Raw genomic sequence first — 24,181 nt, 5'->3', positions numbered from 1 at the left:
AGGGCACTGCCAGCGGGAGGTTCAGGACGACCTGGTTGCATTTTGCGCGGTTCTGTTTGCCAGAGAGGGAACCGGGTGACCCCCGCATGGGGAGCCGCTCTGTCTACGCTGAACTGCACGGGCAGGTGTCTCCCCTGGGGACGCGCGCGTGTGGTCTCTTGGTTGCAGGATCCTGACTGATGTGACAAATGGATCTCTCTTCCTGCCCCCTTAAGGGAAGCCATCAGCCGCGTCTGCGAAGCCGTCCCTGGCGCCAAGGGAGCCTTCAGGAAGAGAAAGGTACTGTCTTCTGTGTTGCCTCCCCACGCAGCACCTGCGGTCACGCCCCGCCCGTCAGGGCCCCCTGTCACCGCCTGGCTGTCGGCACTTTCCAAGCGACGGGAGCTCGGGGTCCCCCTGCCCTGGGGTTGGCAGGACGGCCGGCAAGTCAGCGCCCAGTTGTGCCCTATTGGCCCAGACCTGTAGACGGTGAGGAGACGGCACGGAAGACGGGGCTGGTGCCCCTCGAAGCCTCTATGGGCGTTAGTTCTCTTTGCTAGAACAGTTGGTGGTGAACACCCGGGTGCCGTGCTGCTAAATTTAACCAGCAGCCCTCAGGGTTCAGAGCACGAAGCCGCTCATCTGTCCCGTTTGCCAGTTTCCGTGGCATACGTGCTTCCGCCAGGCCCCTTCCAGGCTCTAGCGACATCCCGGAGGACGCGCAGTGACACGTCATCTCACGGTGTTTCCACCTGGTTCACAGGTGCAGCGGGCACAAAGGCCTGAGCGGCACAGGTGACCGGTAACGTAGCAAAAGCAGCTGGGAAGTGAGGAGTTTTGAGTACTTGTTGTCTTTTTTTTTTTTTTTTAATGTAAGTTATTTGTTTGTAAGTTTACATAAATTAACTTTTCATAGCAGCTGTTTTTAACGGCCAGCTCCCAAAATTCCTAAAAATTTAATAATTGTCTCTCATTAGCCAGTACAACCAGCTCCAGAGTGCCACGGGATATCCCCGTTTTACAGGTGATGAAAACTGAGGCACAGAGATGTGGGTAGGGGTAGGCTGGGCTCAGGCCCATGTCACCCAGCTCCAGGGACTATACATTCAACCTTGGGTTTGACTTTTTCACTCTGGAGATGGTTAGACGGCCAGGGAGAAAGTGGATTAAGAGAAAGCTCAGAAAACCTCTCTGGTTAGAAGTCTGGCAGGTACAGAACTAAATAGCCACTGTCAGGACTGTCTGTGCCCGGACTCTATTGCTCTGTCGTGAGGCGTTACCTCTGATGTCCCTGAATCCGTCCTCGGGCTGAGATTTGCAGGCAGGTGGCCGGCTTGTTGACACCCCCCACCCCCCCCCGGGTGGGTTTTGTCATTATAGCTCAGGACATCCGTGAAGCCGTAAGGCAGCTGGGTTCCAGGCAGAGAATTTTGAATCTTGACTGTCACGTAGGGTCACTAGGAGGGGGTCTGAGGACAGAGCTAGGGAGCGTCCTCTTTCAGAGCCCGGGGAGGGTGGCAGAAACAAGGCTGATGGCCTCGGGTATGACTTAATCAGAATCTCGGGGGACGGGGCCCAGGCCTCTCTATTTGTAAACAGCTCTGTCAGATTAAAAACGGCTTAAGAACCAGCGGTAATTAGCATATCAAAAGAGGGCGTGTTCTAATCTGACAGGGAAGATGGCTTGGGGGCCCTGGACCCAGATACAAGTGTTGGCCTTTGGGGGTTGGGGGGGCGGCGGGCAGGGATGGCTGGTGGGGAAACACAGTCCTTTGGGCCCTGTGCCAAGGATTTTAACTGAGCTGAGCCCGGTGGTCCGTCCCTGTGCCGGGCCGTCCGTGTGAGCACCGGCCTGGAGGACGTTCCGGCCCAAGGCCCCCAGCAGTGAGCAGTCTCGAGACTCCACGGGATGTTCATCGGCCCCTCGAGCTGCGCCCTGCTCCTCTGGCTCTGCCGTTTAGCTCCCGGGGGGCTGGAACCAGTATCTGAGCCTGGAAGCTGTGAGCACTGGCCCGTGGCCCTTTCCTGGGCTTACGAGTGACAGGAGACTCGTCTCCACGGGAGCTGCCTGCTCGCGGACGGTGCTGACGCCCGAGGGTCCTCCCCCGTGTGCACATGACGTGTTATGACGTGTTTGTGGCTGTGCCTGTTGCGAGTCCCAGAATCTGTGTGCTCCTGTTGGATCCCGCCTACCGGCTCCTTCGTGGCACAGCCTCCTTCACGTGGCCAGTGAGGGCCGGAAGGTGGGGGCTTGGGGGTGCAGCAGACGGGAACAACAGAGAGGCTGTGACAGCGCGGCCTCTCCGGAATCGGAAGCTAAAATCTGGCCGCTTGATTTCACAGCCTCCCAGCAAAATGCTGTCCAGCATCTTGGGCAAGAGCAACCTCCAGTTTGCGGGCATGAACATCTCCCTGACCGTGTCCACCGCCAGCCTGAACCTGCGGACGCCCGACTCCAAACAGGTCTGTAGGCGCCCGGGCCCCCTTGGGTGTTTTGCAAGGTTGCCTGCTCTGCTGGGTCTGGCAGAGAACATTTGTCTAAAATCTTTACTAGCCTGCAAACTTTGGCCCCTTTGAACGGTTGCCCACGGAATGATAGGTAGAATTGGTTTTCTTGGAATCTGCTGCAAATTACCGTTTTTTTTTTTTAAGGGTAACGTCTAAAGGCATTGAGGGACTTGCAGTGTAGAAGCAGGTGCATGTGTTTGCCACGGACTCCTCATCTCCTTGCCCGTCTTTCACTTCCTTTTACACCGTATTTCTTGGACTCCGCAGCCCACGTCTCATTTCCTCATTTTGTCATCCTTGAAGTGGATGGCACCTCGTGGTTTAATGGGCCAGATTTTTTCTGTCTTAGCGGTTCCTCATCTGGAGCCACTCGCGGTTGACAGCATCCTAGGTCGCTGCACGCGGCATACAGGAGGGAGTCTGCCCGGTGCGGGACGTCTGCCGCTCGCCGGCCGAGGCCGCACGGCGGTGGCGATCGTTGGGGCGGGTTCCGTGTGTGATGCTGGCCTCTCGGCAGCGTGTGTCTTAGGTCTCTCGGGCCTCAGTTCTGTCCGCTGGAACAGTGGGTGTCTCAGTGGCTGTCCTGGGTACCAGCAGGTGAAGACGCCTAGACGCGTAAAAGGGCGTGTTCCCCGTGCAACCCGGGGCTCCGTTGCCGGTGGCCTGAGCTGGAAATGGGATGCGTCCCCACGGGGAGAGAGATGGGCCACCCGCACACCTCTGACTCTGGCCGTGTTCCCAGGGGTGCCTGGGGTTACCTTTGCGTTGCCAAATATATTTATATTTATTGACTTCAGTGTTCCCCAGGTCAGCGAGTGGCACCGCCTCCTACTCCATTCCTCACTTGCCCGACAGATAATCCCTGTCTTTTCACGTTGGTCCTTCCGACGGGTGGGGTGGGGGTGGGTTAGGAAGGTTCAGCAGGCTCTGCCTTTCTCTGGGGCCCTCTCAGGGCTGAGCACCTGTGACCCCGGGCTGCAAGGCGGGACCCCTCTGCCCTGCACCACATGCCCATATCCACTCTCACGCAGTGTGGCCGTTGCTGTTATGTTTCTAGGGATCCTCGGGACGTGGCCCTCAATTCTGTGGGATACACGTCCCGATCCCTGCCTATTACACCTCATTCCCCCCTTAAGAAAAACAAACAAACTCAGGAGGAGTGGAAGGGACGTGGCCGTGCTGGGGTTGGGGGCTGGTTGGCTGTGTCCTCACTGTTTGTGGAGCATGGGTGTGGGGCTGGGCTCAGGAGCGGGGGGCACCCTCTGGGATGATAGGAACACGGCCCGGGACGGTGGGCGCCAGCCCCCGCTCACGCCCCTGGCTGTCCTGTGGCGGCCTGGCTGTTGCAAATTAGGAGGAGTCCTGGCCGGACACTGCCCTCCCCCATGCAGAGCAACCGTGAAAGTCCCGGCCGCTCTCCTCTGCCGAGTGTTCCTCGAACCTCCCTTGGCCAAAAACACCTGCTCGAGATTCACCGGCTCAAAACTCCATTTAATCTCCCATCTTTTCCGAAGGTCTGAGATACAATGATACAGCAACAGCCACACGTCGTGACCAAAAGGATTTCTGCTTTTTCCCCTCAATTATAATACCTGCTTCAGTTTCCAAACTCCAGTATGAGGGCTGTCTTATAAGCAAAAACTAAGCAGAAATCAACACCTTTTCGAAGTTTATCCTCGTGTGGGGGGATTGCTGGTGCTTTGCTGCCCTCCTGGGAGCCCCCTGCCCCGGGGCTGGAGGCAGGAAGCTTCCAGAAGGCTGCAAGCGGCCGCTGGCAGCTGGATCCGGCCGGGTTGGTACAGGTTCCAGAGCGGCTTCCTTGTTTCCATCCATTTATATGCTCAGGTCTTTCTAGATTGCGAGTGGTTTTGCACATGCCATTTTGGCATTTTAGAACGAATGGTTTTCTCCCAGTTCAGACACCGGTTTGCTTCGAGCATCTCGGGAGCACAGTCGGGAAGCTCCTCGCACGGTGGGATTTCACCTCCGTTAATTTCCGACTGCCCGCCACCAAAGGCCTGAGGGGCTGTGCGGGAATAAACCTGGTGATGGTGTGATGGAGATGGGGCCACTGTTTCCACCCCGGAATTCAATTCAAGGTCATTCCATTGTCTTTGACATTATAAAAATAGCATGGGAAACTTACGTCGCAGCTTAAATTTAGGGCAGCTTCTAATTTACTGTCTACTGAATTCCGCTGCCGTTTGTAAAGCTAATGGAAATTTCCGGGTTTAATACTGACTTGGAATGTCCTCCCTGGCCTTTGCCTCGATGGAACCGGTCGCAAGAGTGCCTGGGACACAGCAGAAATAGCACCAGTGACCTGTTTCCGTGTGGGGGTGAGACCCTTTCCTTCTCTGAGAGGGAAGGTCGTTAGGACCCCCGTTAGCTGTGGTCCTTCAGCCTCGGGCTTCCCATCTGTGAAACGGGCGGCCGTGGTTCCTCCCTCAAGGGTTGCCTCAAGGGAGCTCATTGAGTGAGCAGCTAAAGTGTGGGCAAAGCCCACCGGCGGTCAGCTGGTGTGACAACTTCCATCCCTTTATTTGCGCCGGGTACCAGTTTTGCGGATTCTCAGGAAACCTCGTCGTATCGCCTGCCGACAAACGGTGGCTTTTCCAGGACGTGGGGCGGGCACTAACGACGTGTCTCCTTTCTTGTCCTGGGCCTGCAGATCATCGCCAACCACCACATGCAGTCCATCTCGTTCGCCTCCGGGGGAGACCCGGTAAGTGCCCGGGGCTGCTTTCCCTTGCTCTCGTTGGGACTTTTCCAGAAGGGGCCTTCCTCCCAGGGATGCGTTCTAGGGCACGATCGGGAAAGGTAACTGTGATGACAGCTCTCCCCCCACCTGGTTCCGTAAGCCCTTCTCGACCACCATTAGTTCTCGTTCCATTATACCAAAGCGGTCAAAAGTCCTCCAAGTACTGGCTTTCTGAAGAGGTCCTGGGAACGCGCCCCAGTGTCAGCCGTCAGGCGCCCCGTCTGATGACTGTGGGTCACTGTGGGTCCTGCTTCGTTCCTTTTTTCTCTTGGGCTCCGGCAGGGCCCTTTGGTTTCGCGGTTGAAGTCTACGCGAAGCCTGTGAGTTGACTTAGTCTGGTTTATTCATAGATGTTTGAAATTGGAATTTTTCTACCCACATTTAATGTTATAGTCTTACTGGTTTGCTTTGCCAGCAGGGAGGGAGTGCAGGGAGAGAGAGAGAGAGGGAGAGAGAGGGGGCAAGGCAGAATGGGAATGTTCTATTTTTGCATTGCTGCTTTTATTAAGAAGGTCACAAGGTAATTCACTCCTCACGTTTGGTCAAGATGGTGTCAGTGCTCATTTTCGGCGTCATGAGAGGCAGGACCCACAAACCCCTTGCTCCCCCTCCCCCTCCTCACCTCCCTCCTCCCCCTCCTCCTCCTCCCTTTCCATTCTCCTCCTCCCCCCTCCTTCTCCTCTCCTCCCCTCCTCCTCTCCTCCCCCTCTTCCCTTTCTGCTCTTCCCGCTCTGCCCCCTCCTCCTCCCCCACCCCCCCACCCCACCCCCGCCCCCAGCAGAGCCAGACCCACACACACTAACTGCTGCTCACTGTTGCTGGCCAGCCCTTGGAAACAGCTTGCAGGCAGGAAACTATCTCCAGGGAAGAAGAGCCAGTCAGCCCTTGGAGCCGTGAGGGAGAAAACACCCGCCCCCAAGACTGCCCTCATACCATTTCTCATTGGTCCGGGCCATGTTTTCACCAGTCTGGGGAAGTATTTAAAAATTAGGACGACCGAGTGAGTGTTTTCTTGAAGCTACATTTACTCAAAAAGAAAAATTGTTCTATATCCTGGCATGATGTCCTTTTGCTGTCGAATAAGTCTTTTATAATAAAACAATGAGGCTTAAAAGTGGTGTTTTTGTTGTTATTGCTGTTTCGTTATGTGCAAGTTTCCGGGTCCAGGGCAGCCGGAGTAGCCGGTGTGGTGCGGAGATCCCGTCCTGGTCTGGCCGGGAAGGGGGTATTTCCCAGGCTGTGAGGACTTCGTGTGTCTTTCCCGGCCTGCTCCCTCTACCTGGGGAACTGCTTTTGCTTGCTGCTGGCTCATGAACAGCAAGTCGAGCGGGTGGGCGCTTTCCACTGCTGGCTCTCATCTCGACATCTCTAAAGGCTGGTGGAGTCACGGCCCCCGGTGTCTCGGCTGCAGACAGCCCACGCCCCCCGCCTCTGCCCCAGTTCCTGCCCCCCCCCCCCCCCCAAGGAGGCGTCAAGCCCAGCCAGACCCTTGGGCCAAGGGCATTGGCAGGAGAGGGATTCGGCCACCCTGCACGTGGTTCCTTGCCCTCATACCCCCGCCTGACCAAGAGAATATGGCAAAGCACCCTTGGACCACCCTCAGCACCTCCACTGACTCACGCTCTCTTCCTTTAGGGTCTAGTCCTCAAAATCTCTCCCCGTGGTTTCCTCTTTTCCTTCCCCTCCCCTCCTTTACTTTCCCTCCAATCCCTTAATCTCTTACATTTTATCATAAAGCGAAAGACCTCATGGAGACATACATTTAGCAAGTGGGAGTCTGCCACTAGAGATTGTATCTCGAGGGACAGGTGCACCTGCTGTGTACCTGCACGCACACCTGTCCTCACGCCTCCACCTGTGTCTGCACGTGGCTCCAGTCAACTCGCAGAGGCGTCTCACCGCTGGCCCCGTGTGATGCTCATAGCCATAGTTTCCGAAATTTGGGAGGTAACCCAGCTTGCAAAATAAAAGGAAGAAACAGTACGTACCCGCAGCGACAGATTCTTCCAAGAACTTGTCTCAAACCTCAACTTAATGATGCTATGAGCGGACCTACAGAGACGGAAGGCTCAGGAAGCCAAGGACACAGGCTTCTGTTCAAATTGTCCTGTTCTCCAGGGTGCACACAGGTCTGTGAGCCTCAAATTTCCTCACCTCCTTGCTTTTAAAAAAGAGGAAGCACTGGGTGCTTTTAACCTTTTTATATTTTCTTCTTATTTGTTTCTGATGCATAAAACGTCACGATACCAGGGGACAGGAAACCTGGTCAGTTCCTATTTTAACCAAGCCCAAATGCATGTTCGCATTGTGCGTGGGTTCCTGTTCCGCACTGGCTTGTAACCATTATAATTGGAAGATGTTTCAATAAAACTAGCAATCCCAGGTTCGATCCCTTGTTCTGGTGCTCAGTGTGTAACTACTCACTGCTTTGTGCTCTAGTTGACCCAGTAAGAAAATGGTGTTTTGAAGTATCAACTAAGACAGGCTGAAAAACACTGTTAATCCAAAATCCCCCCAAAATATGCCCTGTAATCATAATCTGCTGTGATTACCAGTGTTCACAGGCCACTAGAAGGGGGTCAGGGTGCCAGCCAGGCTCAGAAAGGTTTGGGGGGTGGCAACAGGGGCGCAGGACGGGCAGCAGGCAGCCCCATCTGTGGAACTTGGTGTTCTGTGTGACTGGATGATGTCTAGAACAACGTTCTGAACACCAATACACTCCCCTAGCGTGCCAGACAATGATCAACATTGGCTTTAGAAGAGTTCTGTCCTGGCTTGACCCTAAACCATCTGAGGGACAGGACACATGTCATGTCTCTTTCCTGGCCTTCCTTCCCCAGAGCAGCGTTTCTCAGACTGGAGTAAGAATTTAAGAAGAAGAATTTCTTGGTGTATGCCACTAGTGTTGACTCAAATTAATTTTGTCACCCAAACATGCACAAAAATAAATCAAGTGTACATTCCTTGGGTTCATATGTCCTATTGAACTGTAAGCCCCGATCACGTTTGAAAGTTTAATCCTGATAAACACAGTAAAGCCAGAAACATTCAAAGTGACAGGAATTTACCGGGATGGGTGGTTTTGCTGACGCCACCCAGATCTCTGCTCTCAGAGGGACTCTCGAACCGGCCGCCACGGTGCGGAATCCTTCAAGGTCAGCATCTCTTTACTACGTCAGGTGCCTGGGTGACTCAGTCCTTCCACTAATTTATTCTGTTGAAGTAAGCACTTCAGTGATGCATCGTTGTGTGCAAATGTGACATTAATTGCTTGAGTTGGGGCAAAAGCATCTAGTCTGAGTGTTCTTTTTTCTCGAATTCTTTAAAAACCTGGCATCTGTAATGTTGGAAACCCAAGTGACAACCTTGTCGCTGACATTGCAACGCAGAACCGATGACGCAGTGGTCATTCAGATGGTCCCGGATATTCTTGTATTAATTTGTAAGATTATTATGGCAACTAAAACACGAAGTTAGAAAGAAAGTCTGGTCACATCTCAAACACTGGAGAATATTCCTGACCAGCCCTAGAATTCCACAGAGCTCGGATGGAGAGACGCCGGTGCTGTCCTAGGACCCTTCCAATGCTGTCATCTCCTGAGTCCACAGAAAGCGTCCGTGACTACAAGCTGGAGTCCTTACTTGGCTGTTAGCTTCATATTCTGACCAGATCTTCCTTGATGGAAATGACTGGAAACTGGGTTGATGGTCTGTTTTTCACCCCCCTTCCCAGCTCAGGGAATATACCAGCAGACAGTGCCTAAGGAGGAGCCTGGAACAGCGTAGACGGGCAGCATACTGGAGGGACCCTTGGTGGCAACCAGTCATGTCAAAACCCGCTGGAGGGCCCTCCTCCCCTCCTCAGACCCAGCGGGTCGCTGTGAGTTCTGGGAAACCATGTACCACGTATGGAAAAGCACCCTGTGCCTGGTGCTGCCTGCTGGGGCGCTCAGTAATCATTGCATGTCCCCAGGCTCCCAGTCGTCCCCTCTCCCATCGGAGGGTTTTCCTGGAGCACGGCAGAGAGAGAAGGGGTCATCCCCTGCCCACGGAGAGTAGTAATGAAGGCAGTCACGACACAGAATCTTCTGGATGCTGAAAACCTGGAGCTCATCTGTAATGTTGGAGCCCTTCGAAGCAACGACATTTGGGAGAAATCTGCAACGACGGGGTGAGCCTTTACCGGTTGCCCCCCCTGAGACTTTACAAATGTTGAGAATGTCAGCTTTGCAGGGAACGTCTGTTCTGCTTTCCAGAATGAAGAGAATGATTGGTTCCTCTGCCTGTTTAGAGGCGGCCCAGCCTACGTCTGAGGACAGAGCCTCCTCCGTGCACGGATCAGATGAGGCCACCACGCAGACTCGGATTTCACCCGGAACAGCCAGGCTACTACTCAGAGCTCATATGTGTGAAACATTTTAAAAGATTAAAGTTACTACTTATTTCCGAGAAGAAAAGAACCATCACATGTCATCCACCCAGGAAGGTGTTCCCAACCAACCTTTGAACGTCTGCTTCTGGTTTCCGCATGGCTACTAGACCAGCAGACCAGCTACTAGACCAGCTACGAGACTGGCTGGAAACTTGTCAGAAATGGACATTTTGGGGCCTCCCCTCAGACCCACAGAATCCGAAGCCCCAAGGCGACACCCAGCAGCCTGTGTCTCCACAAGCCCGTTGTGGGACTCTGACGCCAGCTTGGACTGACGACCGCTGATTCAGGCAGAGCTCAGGACAGTGGCTGTCAGCCTTGACTCACAGTAGAACCTTCTGGAGAGCTTCAAACTGTCCTGAGGCCTCACGGCCTCCGGTCCAGCAAGGGCGGATTATCCGGGAGCTGGGACTCGGGCAGCAGTGTGTTCAGAGCTCCTGGGGGGATCCGCCGTGCAGAGAACGGGGTGCCCATCACACGGCCGTGGCCCAGAGCGTGGGCACAGACAGGCGGTGTCTGCACCAGAGCCTCAGGCCCCACCCTGGACCCTCCGAGTCAGAACCTGCACTTCACAAGGTCCGGAGACTCCTGGCCGCTGTAGTGTGAGAAATATCGTCCTTCTGGGCTGTCCCTTGGGAGCGTTAGATTCCTGGGCTGGGTTGCGTAGTGTATGTCTGGCTGTGCTGTCTTGCTCTTGGTTAGTGACGTGGATGCCTCGTTTTTCTCTGACAGGACACAACCGACTACGTTGCGTACGTAGCTAAGGACCCTGTTAACCGCAGAGGTAAGCAATGCTCGACTCCTACAGTCTCTCACTCGTGCGCGGTCAGGCTGAACACTGGACGCCAGGTGCTCCCCCTGGTCCCACCCCCTCCACCAGCACGACCCGTGTGTCCTGCCGTGCCGTTAACGGGAATTGAGGGCTGCCCGCCTTCTCGGTGGGGGCAGGAGACACCGGGCGGCCGGGGGCCTGAGACACCCACCTGCACGCAGGGAGTGCGGCTTGGAGCACCTGACCTGCACCTGTGGCTCCCGTTCGTGCCCTGAAAGCGGCCTCGGCCACACCTGGAACGCTGTGTCCCCCCCCCCCCCGCCCGGCCCCAGCCCCACCGCCAACCACGTCACCCCGAGAAGCCTACGCTGCCCTGAGCAGTCCACGCTCACGTGCCATCCACTCCACCCCACAAAGCTGCCAGGGCCTCAGACGAGGCTGGAAATGGGGGATGTGGGGCATTCACGAGCTTTCCATCCTCATGGGCCCTTTATTCCTAGACCTCCACACTCACCACCCTGTTCCTTTTATCACGTACAAAACCGAAGACCCACCATGGGCGCCGACAGCCCGGGCGGGTGGGCTGACCACAGGTGAGTGCTACCCTTGGATACTGACGCACCCTGTGACCCCAGCTTAGAACTCGCTGACGAAGATCGCCAGGGGGTGTCGATAGCAATACAAAGCACTGGCTCCCCTCTCCTCCCACCCTCCACCCCAGGTACCGACTGTTAAGATTTTCTAGTTTGCTTTACGGGACTTTTTATCCACATACGTACACGTATATTCTTTTCTTTTAAAATGTCAGTGCACGTGAGATCTTAGCATGCTGTCGTGCCCTCCCCCCGGTACTGTGTCTTGGACACAGAGAACGGGTTGACTGTCCGCGAGGTGGCGCCATGTGGTGAGACTTGTCCCCCAGGTGCACCGACCCCCCCGGGGTCCGCGTACAGACGCTTTCACTGTTGTGCGGCCCGACCTGGAGGCGTTTGCAGAGAGGTTAGATGGTTGATAGGTCAGTGAACCTTGCAAATCAGAAACCAGTCTGACTATAAAGATTTGGTCCTCCCCACGGCCGCCTCCTGCCCCACGCTGGTACTCGGTGGCGTGGCGGGACCGCTTTCCTTCCTCAGAGTCACAGACGATGACATCATACAGTGTTAGCACTTATTCTCCCCCAGATGCGTGGGTGTCTGGGGGGCGAGGGGGACCCCGCAAATGAAGCGCCATGTCCTGGATTATGACTGCCACGTTGTCACTCCTGAACCAGAGTGGGGGTGTTCACAGAGTTCTGAGGGTAGACGGGAAGGGGGCATGGGTGGTCTTGAGCCAAGGACTGTCCCTGAAACCCCTGGCTAACACGTGGAGCCCACCCCGTCTTGACCTTGCAGCGACTTTCATGTGATGACTGTGGATAACCAGCGCTCGGCCGGGTGAGGGCGGCAGGCTGGCCGTTCCACGCAAGCCCGTCCTTCCAGTGGGAGGCAGTTTGATCGGTCCACGAGGGCTCCCATATAGAACTCTGCACGGCGGTGGCTGAAAATGACAGAAGCTGTTGTCTCACGGTTCTGGAGGCTGGAGACCTGAGAGCAAGACACTGCCAGGGCCGCGCTGCATCTGAAGCCTGGGGCAGGGACCCCGCCTGCCTCTCCCAGCTCCTGGCGGTGCTCTGGCCGTCTGGGCATCCTGGCTTGTGGCCATGTGGCTCCAGTGGCCCATCTTCATGCCGCCTTCTGCTCCGAGCATGGCTGTGTCTTCACGTGGGCACCTTCTTATAAGGTGTGCGGTTATCCGGGGTTAGGGCCTGCCGTCCGCCAGCCCGCCCTCACGTCAACCGTGGTTAAGTTCCTGCCACTCCGATGGATTCCCCAGATGACAGACCAGTGTTGGCTGGAAACCATGCTTGAGTTCAGGGGGTCTGTGCCTCCCTCCTAGGAGGCCATTACTGTTCAGCCTTCCTCCCAAGGGGTGAGGATTGTCGGTTTGCCGTGAAGAAGGGACCGTGGTCGCTGTTCCTGGGGCATTTTCTAGTTGGGTAAGACCCCAGATGTCCAAGGGGCCCCTACCAGTCCCCGGTTGGCGGAGACGGCGGCCACGTGCCGTGGGGGCATCGCTCGCCTGTGCTGGCGGAGCAGGTGTCCCGCAGACGCCGTGGGGACAGCATCAGGTGGACGGAGACCCCAGCCCGCAGCCCGCAGCTGTCAGAGGGCTGGGCTATGGTGCAGGCTCCGGACGTGTTTGGAGCCAATGGGGAAACCGCGAGCTGGTGTCCCGATGATGACCTCTGACCAGCAGCGTTTGCTGTGTGTGGAAGACACGTGGGGCTGGCCCGTCTGAGGGAACATGCCGTCCCCCCCCCCCCCCCGCCTGTATGATTACGGGGGCCATAGTGCGTGTTGCTCCCGAGTGCCCTCCGTGACGCGGCCCGAGGACGTCTCTTCCCTCGTGTGAGGCCAGCAGCTCAGAGGCGTGAGCGGTTCTCCCTAGAGCGACCTTGTTTATTGGTCTGAGGGGTGGGGGAGACAACGTGGGCACACGAGCCCCACCCCGAGACCGCCCACCCTGTAACAGGAGGGCCAGTTTCCCCCAGAAGGGACGGAACGAAGAACGGCCCCATTTTGTGGCCCTCACGTCCGTTTTGGGCCACATTTTAGGTTTTACGACGTATTTGAGTCTTCACGGCACCACAGCTCTGTACGTGCCTCTCAGTGGTCTGCTCCTTCGTGGCCCCTGAGTGACGCCCCCAGCTCTGCCCCCTCCTTCAGGGGCGGTCACCGTTGGCGAGGGCCTCACCGTTCCTGTATGTGCCCAGTCATGCCGGTGAGGGGGTGAGGGGAAAAGACTGTTGCGATGCTCTCAGAGAAAACAGCAGCCCCGGAGACCCTCACCCCAGAGTTCGTTTTGGATTTCGAGTGCAGTTTGGAACAGAGAGGCCCCGGGACAGACCCTCGGACCCCAGCCCTCAGACAGTGTTTTCTCAGGCCACCAAGGACTGCAGGTGCCAGAGCCGGGAGGGAGACGTGATTTAATTCTGCGGCTACAGCTTCTGCCGCCCCCGGTTTCTGACAGCCAGGACTCGACCCTCGGCGGGACAGGGTGCCTGCTTCTGCTGCGGCCCTGCATCTTGCAGTTCTCAGGAAGCAGGCTTCCAGCTCCCTGCTGTGTAGACAGGAGCGATGGGGCAGCCCCCTACCGAAACCCGTTCTTCCTTCACTGCGGCTGCTGTATCTCTTTTCAGAAGAACAGTGAGCTGCACACTGTTGGCCCTTCCCGTCTCTACTCTTCCCCGAAGCACCGACCAGGCAGCCCTCGGCTGGTCCCCCTCGGGGGTGGGCGTGCGTGGCTGCAAACAAGCAGGGGGGGGGGCTGGGGTTCTTCTCCTCCCTCCTGCCTAGACTCCCGCCTCCTTACTAGCTGGAGGGACACTGCCACCCGTACTGCTTAATGCACGACCCTGCAGCTCTAACAGCTGTGTCATGTGGGCTCGCCCTGTGCCTCCCGGGCTGGTGTTTAATCAACTAAAATAATATCGATAATCAGTAATAAAAACACAGCCAGGCATCTGTCTCCTTGGGACAAACCTCTTGGCCATCCCCAGTGCTCCCAAGGGCTCGCGCTGCGATCCAGAGCCTCAGGACGTGCTTTTCCCTGGGTCCCCAGGGTGCTCCCCTGCAGCCCGGGGGACAGGAAGCCCGCGGACCCCGGGGCTGGTGGCCGCCGTCCGCGTGGGCTCCACGGTGCCCTGCTGGCTTCGTGCGGCAGGAGGGCGGTTTGGTGTGCCTCCCCCGAGGGTTTCTTTCCCCGTCGTTAGTAACAGGATGGGGCAGCGCGGGTCACACAGGGAGGCCTGGGGTTCCCGGGGGCGCACAGACATGGATCTGGGAGGAGACCTCGTATTTCTCGGGGAGCAGAGCGGTCCCTGTGCCCCTGCAGCCTCTTCTCTGGCGGCTCCACACGGATTGTGCCGCAGCTTGGCCTCCGGGACGGCCTGCCCTCGTGGGACAGTGAGTGCCTGTCGCAAAGCCGCTGGGAGCTGCTCCAGGCCCCCCGAGGCCTGCCCTCCCCCCCACATCGGGCCACAGGAGCCCAGCTGTGATCTGCTCTTTAGCACAAGCTGCTTGTCTGAGAACCTGTGCCAACAGCCAGCCCCACATTCAAGAGGCGCCCTGGCATGTGGCGGGGGGTCCCCGTGAATTAACATCCCCTGAAACTCCTCTTTTGAGGGGTTCTTACTGTTCTGAGTTGCCGCATTCGGTGAGGCCGCTTGACTCCCACGAGGAAGTGAGCGGACAGCCACGGAGTGGCTCAGGCGTCCCTCAGCAGGAGCCGGGTTGGGACCGTTGTCCAGGCTCAGGGGGCCGGAGGGGGACCCGTTCCTTCTTACTGCCACCTTCTTTATCACGACGTTTCCTTCCAAACCCTGTTTCTCTGTTGAGCTCTGAGTTGGTATTTCGTGGATGGTTAAGAAATTGTTAACCATTTTGAAATTTAAAAATTTTAAATGTACTTGCAAAGAGGACCTTTGGTGTTAGAGAGCAGAGCCCTTAAGAAATGCATCCCCGCGGTGACGCTTCGTGGCCGTGGCCCAGGGATCGGGCTGTGGGTGGAGCTGCCGGGACAGGGAGTGGGGGACGGGGGCACCTCCCCAGTGGGAGCCTGGTGGCCCAGCGTCTCTAACAGGCCTGTACGTTTGCTCTCCCAGCGTGTCACATTCTGGAGTGCTGCGACGGGCTGGCCCAGGATGTCATCGGCTCCATCGGACAGGCCTTTGAACTCCGCTTTAAGCAGTATTTGCAGTGTCCTTCCAAGGTCCCCGCTTTCCATGACCGGTGAGTAGCGCTGTGACCCCCTGTGCGCGGGCCTTCCCGCGTTCTATGGGCTTTCGTCTGAGAATGTCTCAAAGGAGAAACCACGAGACGGCCTCCGTGAAGTGTGGTCTGGACAGACGTGGTCGGTCACGGGGCTCCTGGCTCAGATGCACCTGGCGGGTCTGGGCCGGGGCTTGGGAGACCCACCGTCGGAAGGAAGCCCACGGATGGCTGAGGCCCCAAACGTTGGGGAAAACATTTTCTAGAAACTGTAGAGACAGTAGCCAAGGTCACGGAAATGCACTGTAATACCTTCCTGCCGTGTCCTCTGCAACCAAGTGAGATTTCCACGTGTCGCCTCCGTGAGTCCTCTTCTCACAGGTGGGATATGTCCCCCGTCCGTGCCACTGTGGTCAGCGCGGTCCTAACTCTGGGCCCTTCCGTGAAGCCCTGAGCTGGGTAGCCTGAGGACCCAAAGCCTCCTGTGGCCCTGGGCACGCCTGCCCCTTGGCCAGGATGAATCAGCAGCATTCTCTTTAAAAGGGAACAGCATTCTCGCTTTTTTAAAAAAAATTTTTTTAGGGGCACCTGGGTGGCTCAGTCAGTTAAGCGTCTGACTTTGGCTCAGGTCATGATCTCATGGTCCGTGAATTCAAGCCCCGCGTCGGGCTCTGTGCTTACAGCTCAGAGCCTGGAGCCTGTTTCCGATTCTGTGTCTTCCTCTCTCTCTCTGACCTTCCCCCGTTCATGCTCTGTCTCTCTCTGTCTCAAAAATAAATAAACGTTTAAAAAAAAAAATTTAATTTTTATTTACTTATTTTGACAGAGAGAAAGAAGAGGGAGGGGCAGAGAGAGAGAGAGAGAGAGGCACAGAATCCCAAGCAGCCACCGCACTGTCAGTGCAGAGCTCAACACAGGGCTCGAACTCACAAACCGTGAGATCGTGACCTAAGCTGAAGTTGGATGCTTAACCGACTGAGCCACCCAATGGACGGTTGTTGTTTTACGTGTTTGGTGAAATAGTTCATACAAATACGAATTGTAAAACAACCTTCAGGATCTAGCATTGAGTTTCCTTCAGACATAAGAATATTCCATGCAGCATAAATAGTTAAAAGAAAGCCATGTGGGGGCGTATCAATAGTCCGTCCTTGATCGGACTTGCATAATGAAAGCCTCTTCTAAAGGTGTGTTCATTGCAAACAAACCTTTATTTCTCCAAAATTCGCTTTTTCACTGTTGCTCTAACGTCTGCAGCCCCGTTATGTGACTCAGGCACGAAGGCCTCGTTCACACCTCTGAGCTCTGCCCCTTTCCTGACTGGGTCATTCTCAGTCATTTTCTCACCTACTGGGAAGTGGCCTTTTTTATTTTTTTTAGGTTGTTTTTGGTGGGAAATTGCCTTTTTTTTAGGTTGTTTTTGGTGGGAAATCGCCTTTTTTTTTTTTTTTTAGGTTGTTTTTGGTGGGGAGGGGCAGAGACAGAGGGAGAGAGAGAATCCCAAGCAGACTCCATGCCCAGCGAGGACCCTGACACGGGGCTCGATCTCATGATCGTGAGATCATGACCTGAGCCAAAATCGAGAGTTGGACGCTTAACCGACTGAGCACCCCAGACGCCCCTGAGAGATTGCTTTTAAGGCGATTCATTTGGGAGGTGCCTGTGAGGACCCCACTTTTCCCCGTTGTCAAGCTTCCCTGCGCTCAGACGGGCCTGTGTGTGGGAGGAGCAGTTAGAAAGTGTCAGTTCCTACCCCATATACACACCCACTATCCATAAACTGTGTATACTGTGTATAAAATTTTAAAGTTCACTCGTTATCCTGCTACTTGTCAATTACGTGTATAATGGGACCTAGCCATTAAAAAAAGGAGATCGGTACATCTGTGCTCCCGGAATAAACCTCAAAAATCTGAAGTGCAGTGAAAAAGGATATGAAACACGGAAACTTTAAAACCAAACAAACAACATAGGTGTAGTATGCAGATAACACGCACGTGTACGACGCATGTATAACACGTCAGGATATCCCACACCATCTCTGGAGTATCTGGGGACCAGGCGGCGGTGGGTGGGATTTAACTGTATTGGTGGGTGAGTCTGCTCCCTGACATTTCATAATGAAAACGTTCCAACAGACGGTGAGCCCCTGCACACACACCTACATGCCACCGCTCACATTTTACTGCTAATATGATGAATCTGTACACCCGTGATGAATTTTATTTCTTAAAAAAAAAAAGTGGGGCTCCTGGGTGGCTCAGTCAGTTGAGCGTCCGACTTTGGCTCGGGTCATGACCTCGTAGTTCAGGGGTTTGAGCCCCGTGTTGGGCTCTGTGCTGACAGCTCAGAGCCTGGAGCCTGTTTCAGACTTCTGTGTGTGTCTCTCTCTCCCCCTTTCCCATTCACACTCTGTCTCTCTCTCTCCCAAAAAATAAATAAACTGAAAAAAAAATTTTTTTAAGTAGGGGCGCCTGGGTGGCTCAGTCAATTAAGCGTCCGACTTTGGCTCAGGTCATGATCTCACGGTTCATGAGTTTGAGCCTCGCGTTGGGCTCTGTGCTGATAGCTCGGAGCCTGGAGCCTGTTTCAGCTTCTGTGTCTCCCTCTCCCTCTGCTCCTCCCCTGCTCACACGCTGTCTCTCTCTCAAAAATAAGTAAAGATTAAAAAAAAATTATAAAAAAAATTTTTTTTAAAGTAGAAAAAGCCAATAGAGCAAAATGTTCACACTTACTGTCCATGGTGGATGCGTATCTTTTATGTTAATTATTATGCTTTTCTGTACTTCTGAAATTTACATAAAAGCGAGATAAATCTATAAAAATTATATGCACAAAAATGGGTGGGGAGCTCACTGAGTTGCCGTGCTCCTCTGAGAATACACTTAAGGTCAGAATTTTCTGTGTAGTTTTTTATATCATCAAGTTCGCCAAAGTTTTGGGGAAAGAAAATGAAGCAGGCAGGATCTTATCTGTTGAGAAGAACTTCAGCTCCAAATGCAGGTATGGACATAAAATTTCTTTAAAAAATATTTTTTTAACGTTTATTTATTATTAAGAGACAGAGAAAGAGCATGAGCATGGGAGGGGCAGAGAGAGGGGGAGACACAGAATCCGAAGCAGGCTCCAGGCTCTGAGCTGTCAGCACAGAGCCCGAGGCGGGGCTCGAACTCACAAACCACAAGATCATGACCTGAGCCAAGTAGGACGCTCAACCGACTGAGCCACCCAGGCGCCTCCAGTTATTAACATTTTAAACTTCTTCCCTGTTTCAAAGATGAGTGGAATTTTCCAGAAGGTAGGACAGCGATGAAGGCAGAAGTATCTGGCCAGCCCATTCATCTGCTTTTCATAGCTGAGATCTAGATAGTGAGGAGGCAGTGACTGAACTCTCTTTTCTGGGGTAGCAGGTCCTAACATTAGATTTGTTGGTTTTGACAAAAAACTCCACTTTTGGCTAAAGCCCTGGAAAACCCCTCTTCTAACAGAATGCAGAGTCTGGACGAGCCTTGGACTGAAGAGGAGGGGGATGGCTCAGACCACCCGTACTACAACAGCATCCCAAGCAAGGCGCCCCCTCCGGGGGGCTTTGTGGACGTGCGGCTGCAAGCCAGACCCCATGCCCCTGACACGGCCCAGGTAAGTCCCACACCCCTGCCTGGGTCTGGCCCCTCGAGCACTTCCTTCCATTTTCTTCTACTGTGCTCACAGGCTGGCGTTCTGTCCGGTCTCTGGTGCAATAACTCATCTGCTCCCTCCCCTTGGATTACACACGCAGACACATAGGGGAGGCTTTTGCTTTAACGTCCTAAGGCGTTAATCACATGTCTGGGAACTAGGTTGTGATTCCGGAGGTGCAAGTCTGGGGGTCTCCTCTCCATCCCGGGGCGAATGCCATTATCCTGGGAGCTTCGTGAGGAGACGAAAGAGTTCAGGACTTTTCAAAGGCTCGGGGTGCTTTCTTTCCCCCAGAAGACAGTGGGTGCGGGCCCTTAAAATGATGAGCGTTTTATGAGCCTTCCCTTTTCTTCATTTCCCTGAGTTTTCCTCCAAATCAACACCGTTCCAGTAAGGCGATTGCTTTTTAGAGTTACTGCGTCTCTATTTCGTGACAGAGAATTTTGTGAGGTCACCCACCTTATGCAAATAATAATGACACTGACGAAAGTGGCAAAACAACACGGAAATCAAGCGTCCGCAGCTCTGACGCGGAGAGATGGACGGGGCGGACTTGTCCGGGTGTGATTGGCTGAGGGAGGTGCGTTCTGACGTACCTGAGCTTTACCCGAGGGCGCGTCGGTGATGTGGCCGCGAGTATGTAGGAGAGCCCCATTTTCGGTCACACTTAGGGAGGGCTGGTGGCGTGAAATGAAAACAAGGAGGGGCGTGTGTGGTTTTGATGAGACGCAGCCTCTTCCCCACACCCGTGCAAACGCGTTTCCCGAACCCTAATGCCAACCGCGAGGCAGGAAGGAAAAGGTGGGTGTGATTAGGGATGTGGCAGACCCGCCGTTGGGGTCCCTTCTACTGGGCTGTGGCTTTGGGGGATGGAGAAAGGGGAAGAGGCAGCTTTTCTTCTGGGCATTTACACACGTCTGTAGTTTGCAGGCAAAGAGCAGACGTACTACCAAGGGAGACACCTGGGAGAGCCGTTCGGCGAAGACTGGAAGCAAGCACCTGTCCGGCAAGGTGAGGGGCACGGCCAGGCGGGAGGGAAGAAGACACGGGAGCACGCGCTCCCGGCGGGGACTTCGACCGGGGGCTGGCGGCGCACGTGTGAGGCGGCGAGACTGAGGCCCCCACCCGTCGCGGACACAAGAAGGAGGGCTGTGGGGGCGCCGCTCGTCCTCTGGTGCCTCCCCTTTGTCCCAGCGCTCCCCGTTCGCGTGCACCCTGGATGCGTCCTTGTCCTCCCGGCAGGATGGCTTGCCTACCAGGGGGCTGAGGCGCGGGCCTCCCCACGGGCCCGCACCCGTTTGGGTGGCTGGTGGCTGGGGCCCTCTGACGTGTGTTTTGCGCTGTCCCTCAGCGCTCCAGCGGGGCTGTGCCCCACGACTCCTAACAGGAACTGGTAGCTTTCCCTTCCTTGCCCGGCCCCCGCCTGCCCTGTCCAGGGTCAGCTTCGGGAGGGACGGAGCCTACACGCACTAGAGGTGGCGTGGATAATCAAGTCCCACGCGGGCCCTGGGCGCTTTCAGGGGTGCTTCCCTATCGTGTCACGTCGACTGACGTGTCCCCACTTGCCACAGTTCGGCCGTGACCAGGAGCTAACAGTAGGCTCTGTACACCCGAGCGTGTCCGTGTGTGTGTTCTACGGGGTTCTTTCGACGTTCAGCTTCTTCCTGAACTCCCTCAGTAGCTCGGGGGTCCTGACCCCTGGCTGCTGACCCCTCAGGGTCTGAAGGAGAAGCAGCAACGGGGAATTAAGCTCTGATTTCTGATTAACACGTCCACGTATGTATGTGTGACCATATTTTGGCTTCATGTCGAGGCCGTCCCCACCGGGGAATAGATGACAATACATTTCTGGAACTGCCCCCTCGTGAGGCCGTTTCTGGCCTCACCTGCCCGAGCTAAGGGAGGACCCGTGTGTGGGGCCCTCAGTATAGCGTAAGGCCTGGTGGAGGCAGCACGCAGCTCCAGCTCCCAGTAGGAAACACGTAGCAAACCAGAGTCCGAGCTGTGCCAGGAGCACCTTTTTTCTATGTTCTTACCTCTGTTCTACAGACATTTAAAAAGTATTTCTAGGGGCGCCGGGGGGGCTCAGTCGGTGGAGCGTCCGACTTCGGCTCAGGTCATGATCTCGCGGCTCATGGGTTCGAGCCCCGCGTCGGGCTCTGTGCTGACGGCTCAGAGCCTGGAGCCCGCTTTGGATTCTGTGCCTCCCTGTCTCTCTGACCCTAACCCACTCGCATTCTGTCTCTGTCTCTCTCAAAAATAAATAAGCTTTAAAAGAAAATTTAAAAGTATTTCTATAACACGTGTGTGCTTGACCACATTAACAACTGCTAAGGACCAACGGAGACACATCGTTTACAGCAGATGCTGGCTGTTATTGAAAAGTATGTCAGGTTCACTTGAAAATGAGTCTCTCCTTGTGTGTTCCCATTCCACCCCCTCCCCCCACCCTGGCCAGATCAGGATCAGACAACGTAAGAGACTCCAAGGTAGAAATCCACCTAAGGGTCATATGTCTCAATGAATTTCAAGTTCTTAGTTGAAAGCAATAAATATCTTTTTTCCATCGGGTAAGAATATCCTCTGTTAATTTGCTGGCAGCCGTTGTCCCTTACCGAAAATTAACACTCGGTGACCCCATCGTGGTGTGAATGCCCCCCTGTCCCCAGCTCTGCACCTGCCATGGTCCCAGTGGGAAAGGGCCATCGTCAGGAAAGTTACTTGTTGGGCTTTTGATATTCTCCTTTTAAAATTAGTTTGTAAAAAAAAAAAACTTAGTTTGTAAAATCCTTCGTACAGACTGATTTGCTCGCCACGTGCACTCATGCACACGCACACACACACACACGTGAGTGGCAAGGAGCCGCTGTGGAGCCAGGACATGTAACACAGGAGTGTCCCATGAAACATGAAGTCATACTCAGGAACAGGTGTAGACACACGAAGGACTTTTAACAGGACACCTGCGTCCTCTCGCAGTGCTGTGCTGCCCAAGCCCAACAACAGGCTCTGGGGAAAGCTTAAGAAGCCCTCTTGCCAACTGGATTGAGCCGCCCGTGGGGTGTGAAAGGTGACTTCTCTCCAGAGACAGCGCTGCCAGAGGGCGGTGGTCCTGAGAGTCTGTCTGTGTAAGTGCGTCACAGACGGGGATCCCGTGGCGACCCGAGCAAGTGGGATCAGGCACCACCATCACCCCTCGGGCCCCAGACCAGCCTTGGCACTCTCGTGGCACAGCTGAGAAGTCCCGCGGGGGCGCTGCCCCTGGGTGGGGTCCTCCATCACACACCCACCCTGGGCCTCCTGCATGGAGCCTTGGGGCATGACGAGATGCTTCGTTTTGTAAGGAAGGGGCCGGGCATCGCGTGGCTAGAACGGAGTTGACTTACGAGGCGTCCGCTTACACCGAAAGGGAGAACAAGGCGATTTAATGAGGCTCGTGGTTCTGCTGCTGCTACTTGCTCAGGGGGCTTTGTAAAGGACGAGGGACCCAGGCAGCTTCCGCCGTGGCGCATTTGCTCCGCCCACCGACCCCGGTCGGGGCCGGAGTCTCGGGCAGGCCCGTGCCGTCAGGGTGTCCATCCTCGGGGGCTGGCATCTTGACATGAAGGTGGGGAAATGGTCCCGGCCAAACACAACAGTGGTGACAGGGTCAGAAGAGGGGGATTTAGCCAGTGGGGACCCACAAGAAGAATTAGCTACCAGATAGCCCGTAGGAACGCCTCCGTGAAGTGTTGGGTGGCTTACGGATAGATGCGCGAATGGCCTTCCCCTCGTAAGAGAAAAGAGCGCTGGTTTTCTCGTTGCAGGGTCCTTGGACACCTACAGCCTGCCGGAAGGGAGAGCTCACGCGGGCCCCGGAGAAGCCCCCACCTACGTGAACGCCCAGCACATCCCGCCGCAGGCCACGCCGGCCTCCGGCAGCAGCGCGGAGAGCAGCCCGCGGAAAGACCTCTTCGACATGAGTGGGTTTCTTTTCGCGTGTGGTTTTCTTGTCTTCCGGGGTTGCTTTCTGCTGTCTGAAATCTTTGCCGCGACCGCACTTTCTGCTGGCAGGGTTTTGATTAACGGTGATGTGAATTACCGCCCCAGCTGAAAGAGGACCACCAGTGTGTGGTGGCCGGTCAGCACCGCGTAAGGCCCGCAGAAGCCACCGCATGGCCATGGCTCCACCTCACTTTTCTGGGTTATGCTTGGGCTTTTCAAGGCTTTGCCCTTGGCCGACCTCTGCTTTGGGATGACAGCTCTCTCTGAAGTCCAGAGACAAAGCAGTTTCCCCCTCTGTGTGGAACTGACTTTCCTCTTGAAGATCTGTCTGCACATATCTCGAGATAAATGATACACACAAAAACGTCCTCATTCGTTTATTTACTTAAATGTCAATCAGCCGTTATGTGCCAAATACTGTATCAGTTGCTATGGATGCCAGTGTGAAATGGCATATCACAGGGCCTGTGGTCTGTTGAAAATGACCAACATAGAAGCAAGACATGGTGATACGCCCTCTCGCGTGCACGCACGCATGCACACACACTCTCCCGTATTCCTGTCCAGTGAGCACCTAGTGTGTGTCTATACCCATCTACTTACTGGGGTCTACAGGAAGACAAAACAGAATCCCTACTCTCCTGGAGCTTGAATAACCCGTGCTGTAACCGGTAGCAGCAAGTGCCCTGAAGAAAAACAAACCAGGATGAGGAGTGTGATGGGAAGTTACTTAGCAGCGTAGTAACGTGCGCCCTGGACCTTCTGTTTGTCGTGTAGACTGGGACAGCTAAATCATCCGTGAACTGAGTAACGAGAGTGGAAGTCGTTGCTAAGGCATTTTGAGAGAGGCTTCCGAGTTCACAGAGAGCTTTACATCCCCATGTGGCTTTGGCGGTTCGCTGAGAACTTCACAGGGGAGGAAATGCCTTGATAATTTAACAAGTGCTGGGCATTCGTTGTTCTGTTTAATTTTCGCAACAGTCCTGCAGGTCCCTGCCATTATTATTTTTACCATTCTGTTATTATCACGATTTTACAGAGGAGAAAATGGAGAATCCTAGAGGTTCAGTAACTTTACCACTTGGTCAAGGCAGCCTTACTGGTTTGACGTGTGCTGTTTATGGTGATGGTGATGATTGATGGTGATGGTGATGATGGTGGTGGTGGTGGTGATGATGATGATGATGTTGATGGTGGTGGTGGTGATGATGGTGGTGATGGTGGTGATGGTGATGATGGTAGTGATGTTGATGGTGGTG

At 55.0% G+C, this 24,181-nt stretch overlaps 1 protein-coding gene across 1 annotated transcript in view; it reads left to right on the top strand.

Moving 5' to 3' along the window:
• Positions 1-219: 219 nt before the first annotated feature.
• The window catches only part of SHC3 (SHC adaptor protein 3), a 46,461-nt gene continuing 22,499 nt past the window's right edge, over positions 220-24,181 (top strand). Inside the window, exons 1-8 of the mRNA XM_049640458.1 lie at positions 220-279; positions 2,323-2,442; positions 5,159-5,212; positions 10,413-10,464; positions 15,155-15,281; positions 18,749-18,899; positions 19,862-19,949; positions 22,745-22,900. Of these exons, the coding sequence (XP_049496415.1) occupies positions 2,335-2,442; positions 5,159-5,212; positions 10,413-10,464; positions 15,155-15,281; positions 18,749-18,899; positions 19,862-19,949; positions 22,745-22,900 (736 nt within the window). The 5' untranslated portion in view covers positions 220-279; positions 2,323-2,334. The remainder of the gene's footprint in view (positions 280-2,322; positions 2,443-5,158; positions 5,213-10,412; positions 10,465-15,154; positions 15,282-18,748; positions 18,900-19,861; positions 19,950-22,744; positions 22,901-24,181) is intronic.

Source organism: Panthera uncia, chromosome D4 (genome assembly GCF_023721935.1).
Source record: "Panthera uncia isolate 11264 chromosome D4, Puncia_PCG_1.0, whole genome shotgun sequence".
Classification (NCBI taxonomy): domain Eukaryota; kingdom Metazoa; phylum Chordata; class Mammalia; order Carnivora; family Felidae; genus Panthera; species Panthera uncia.
The sequence above is the reverse complement of the archived record's forward strand: the minus strand, read 5'-3'. Positions and strand labels throughout refer to the sequence as shown.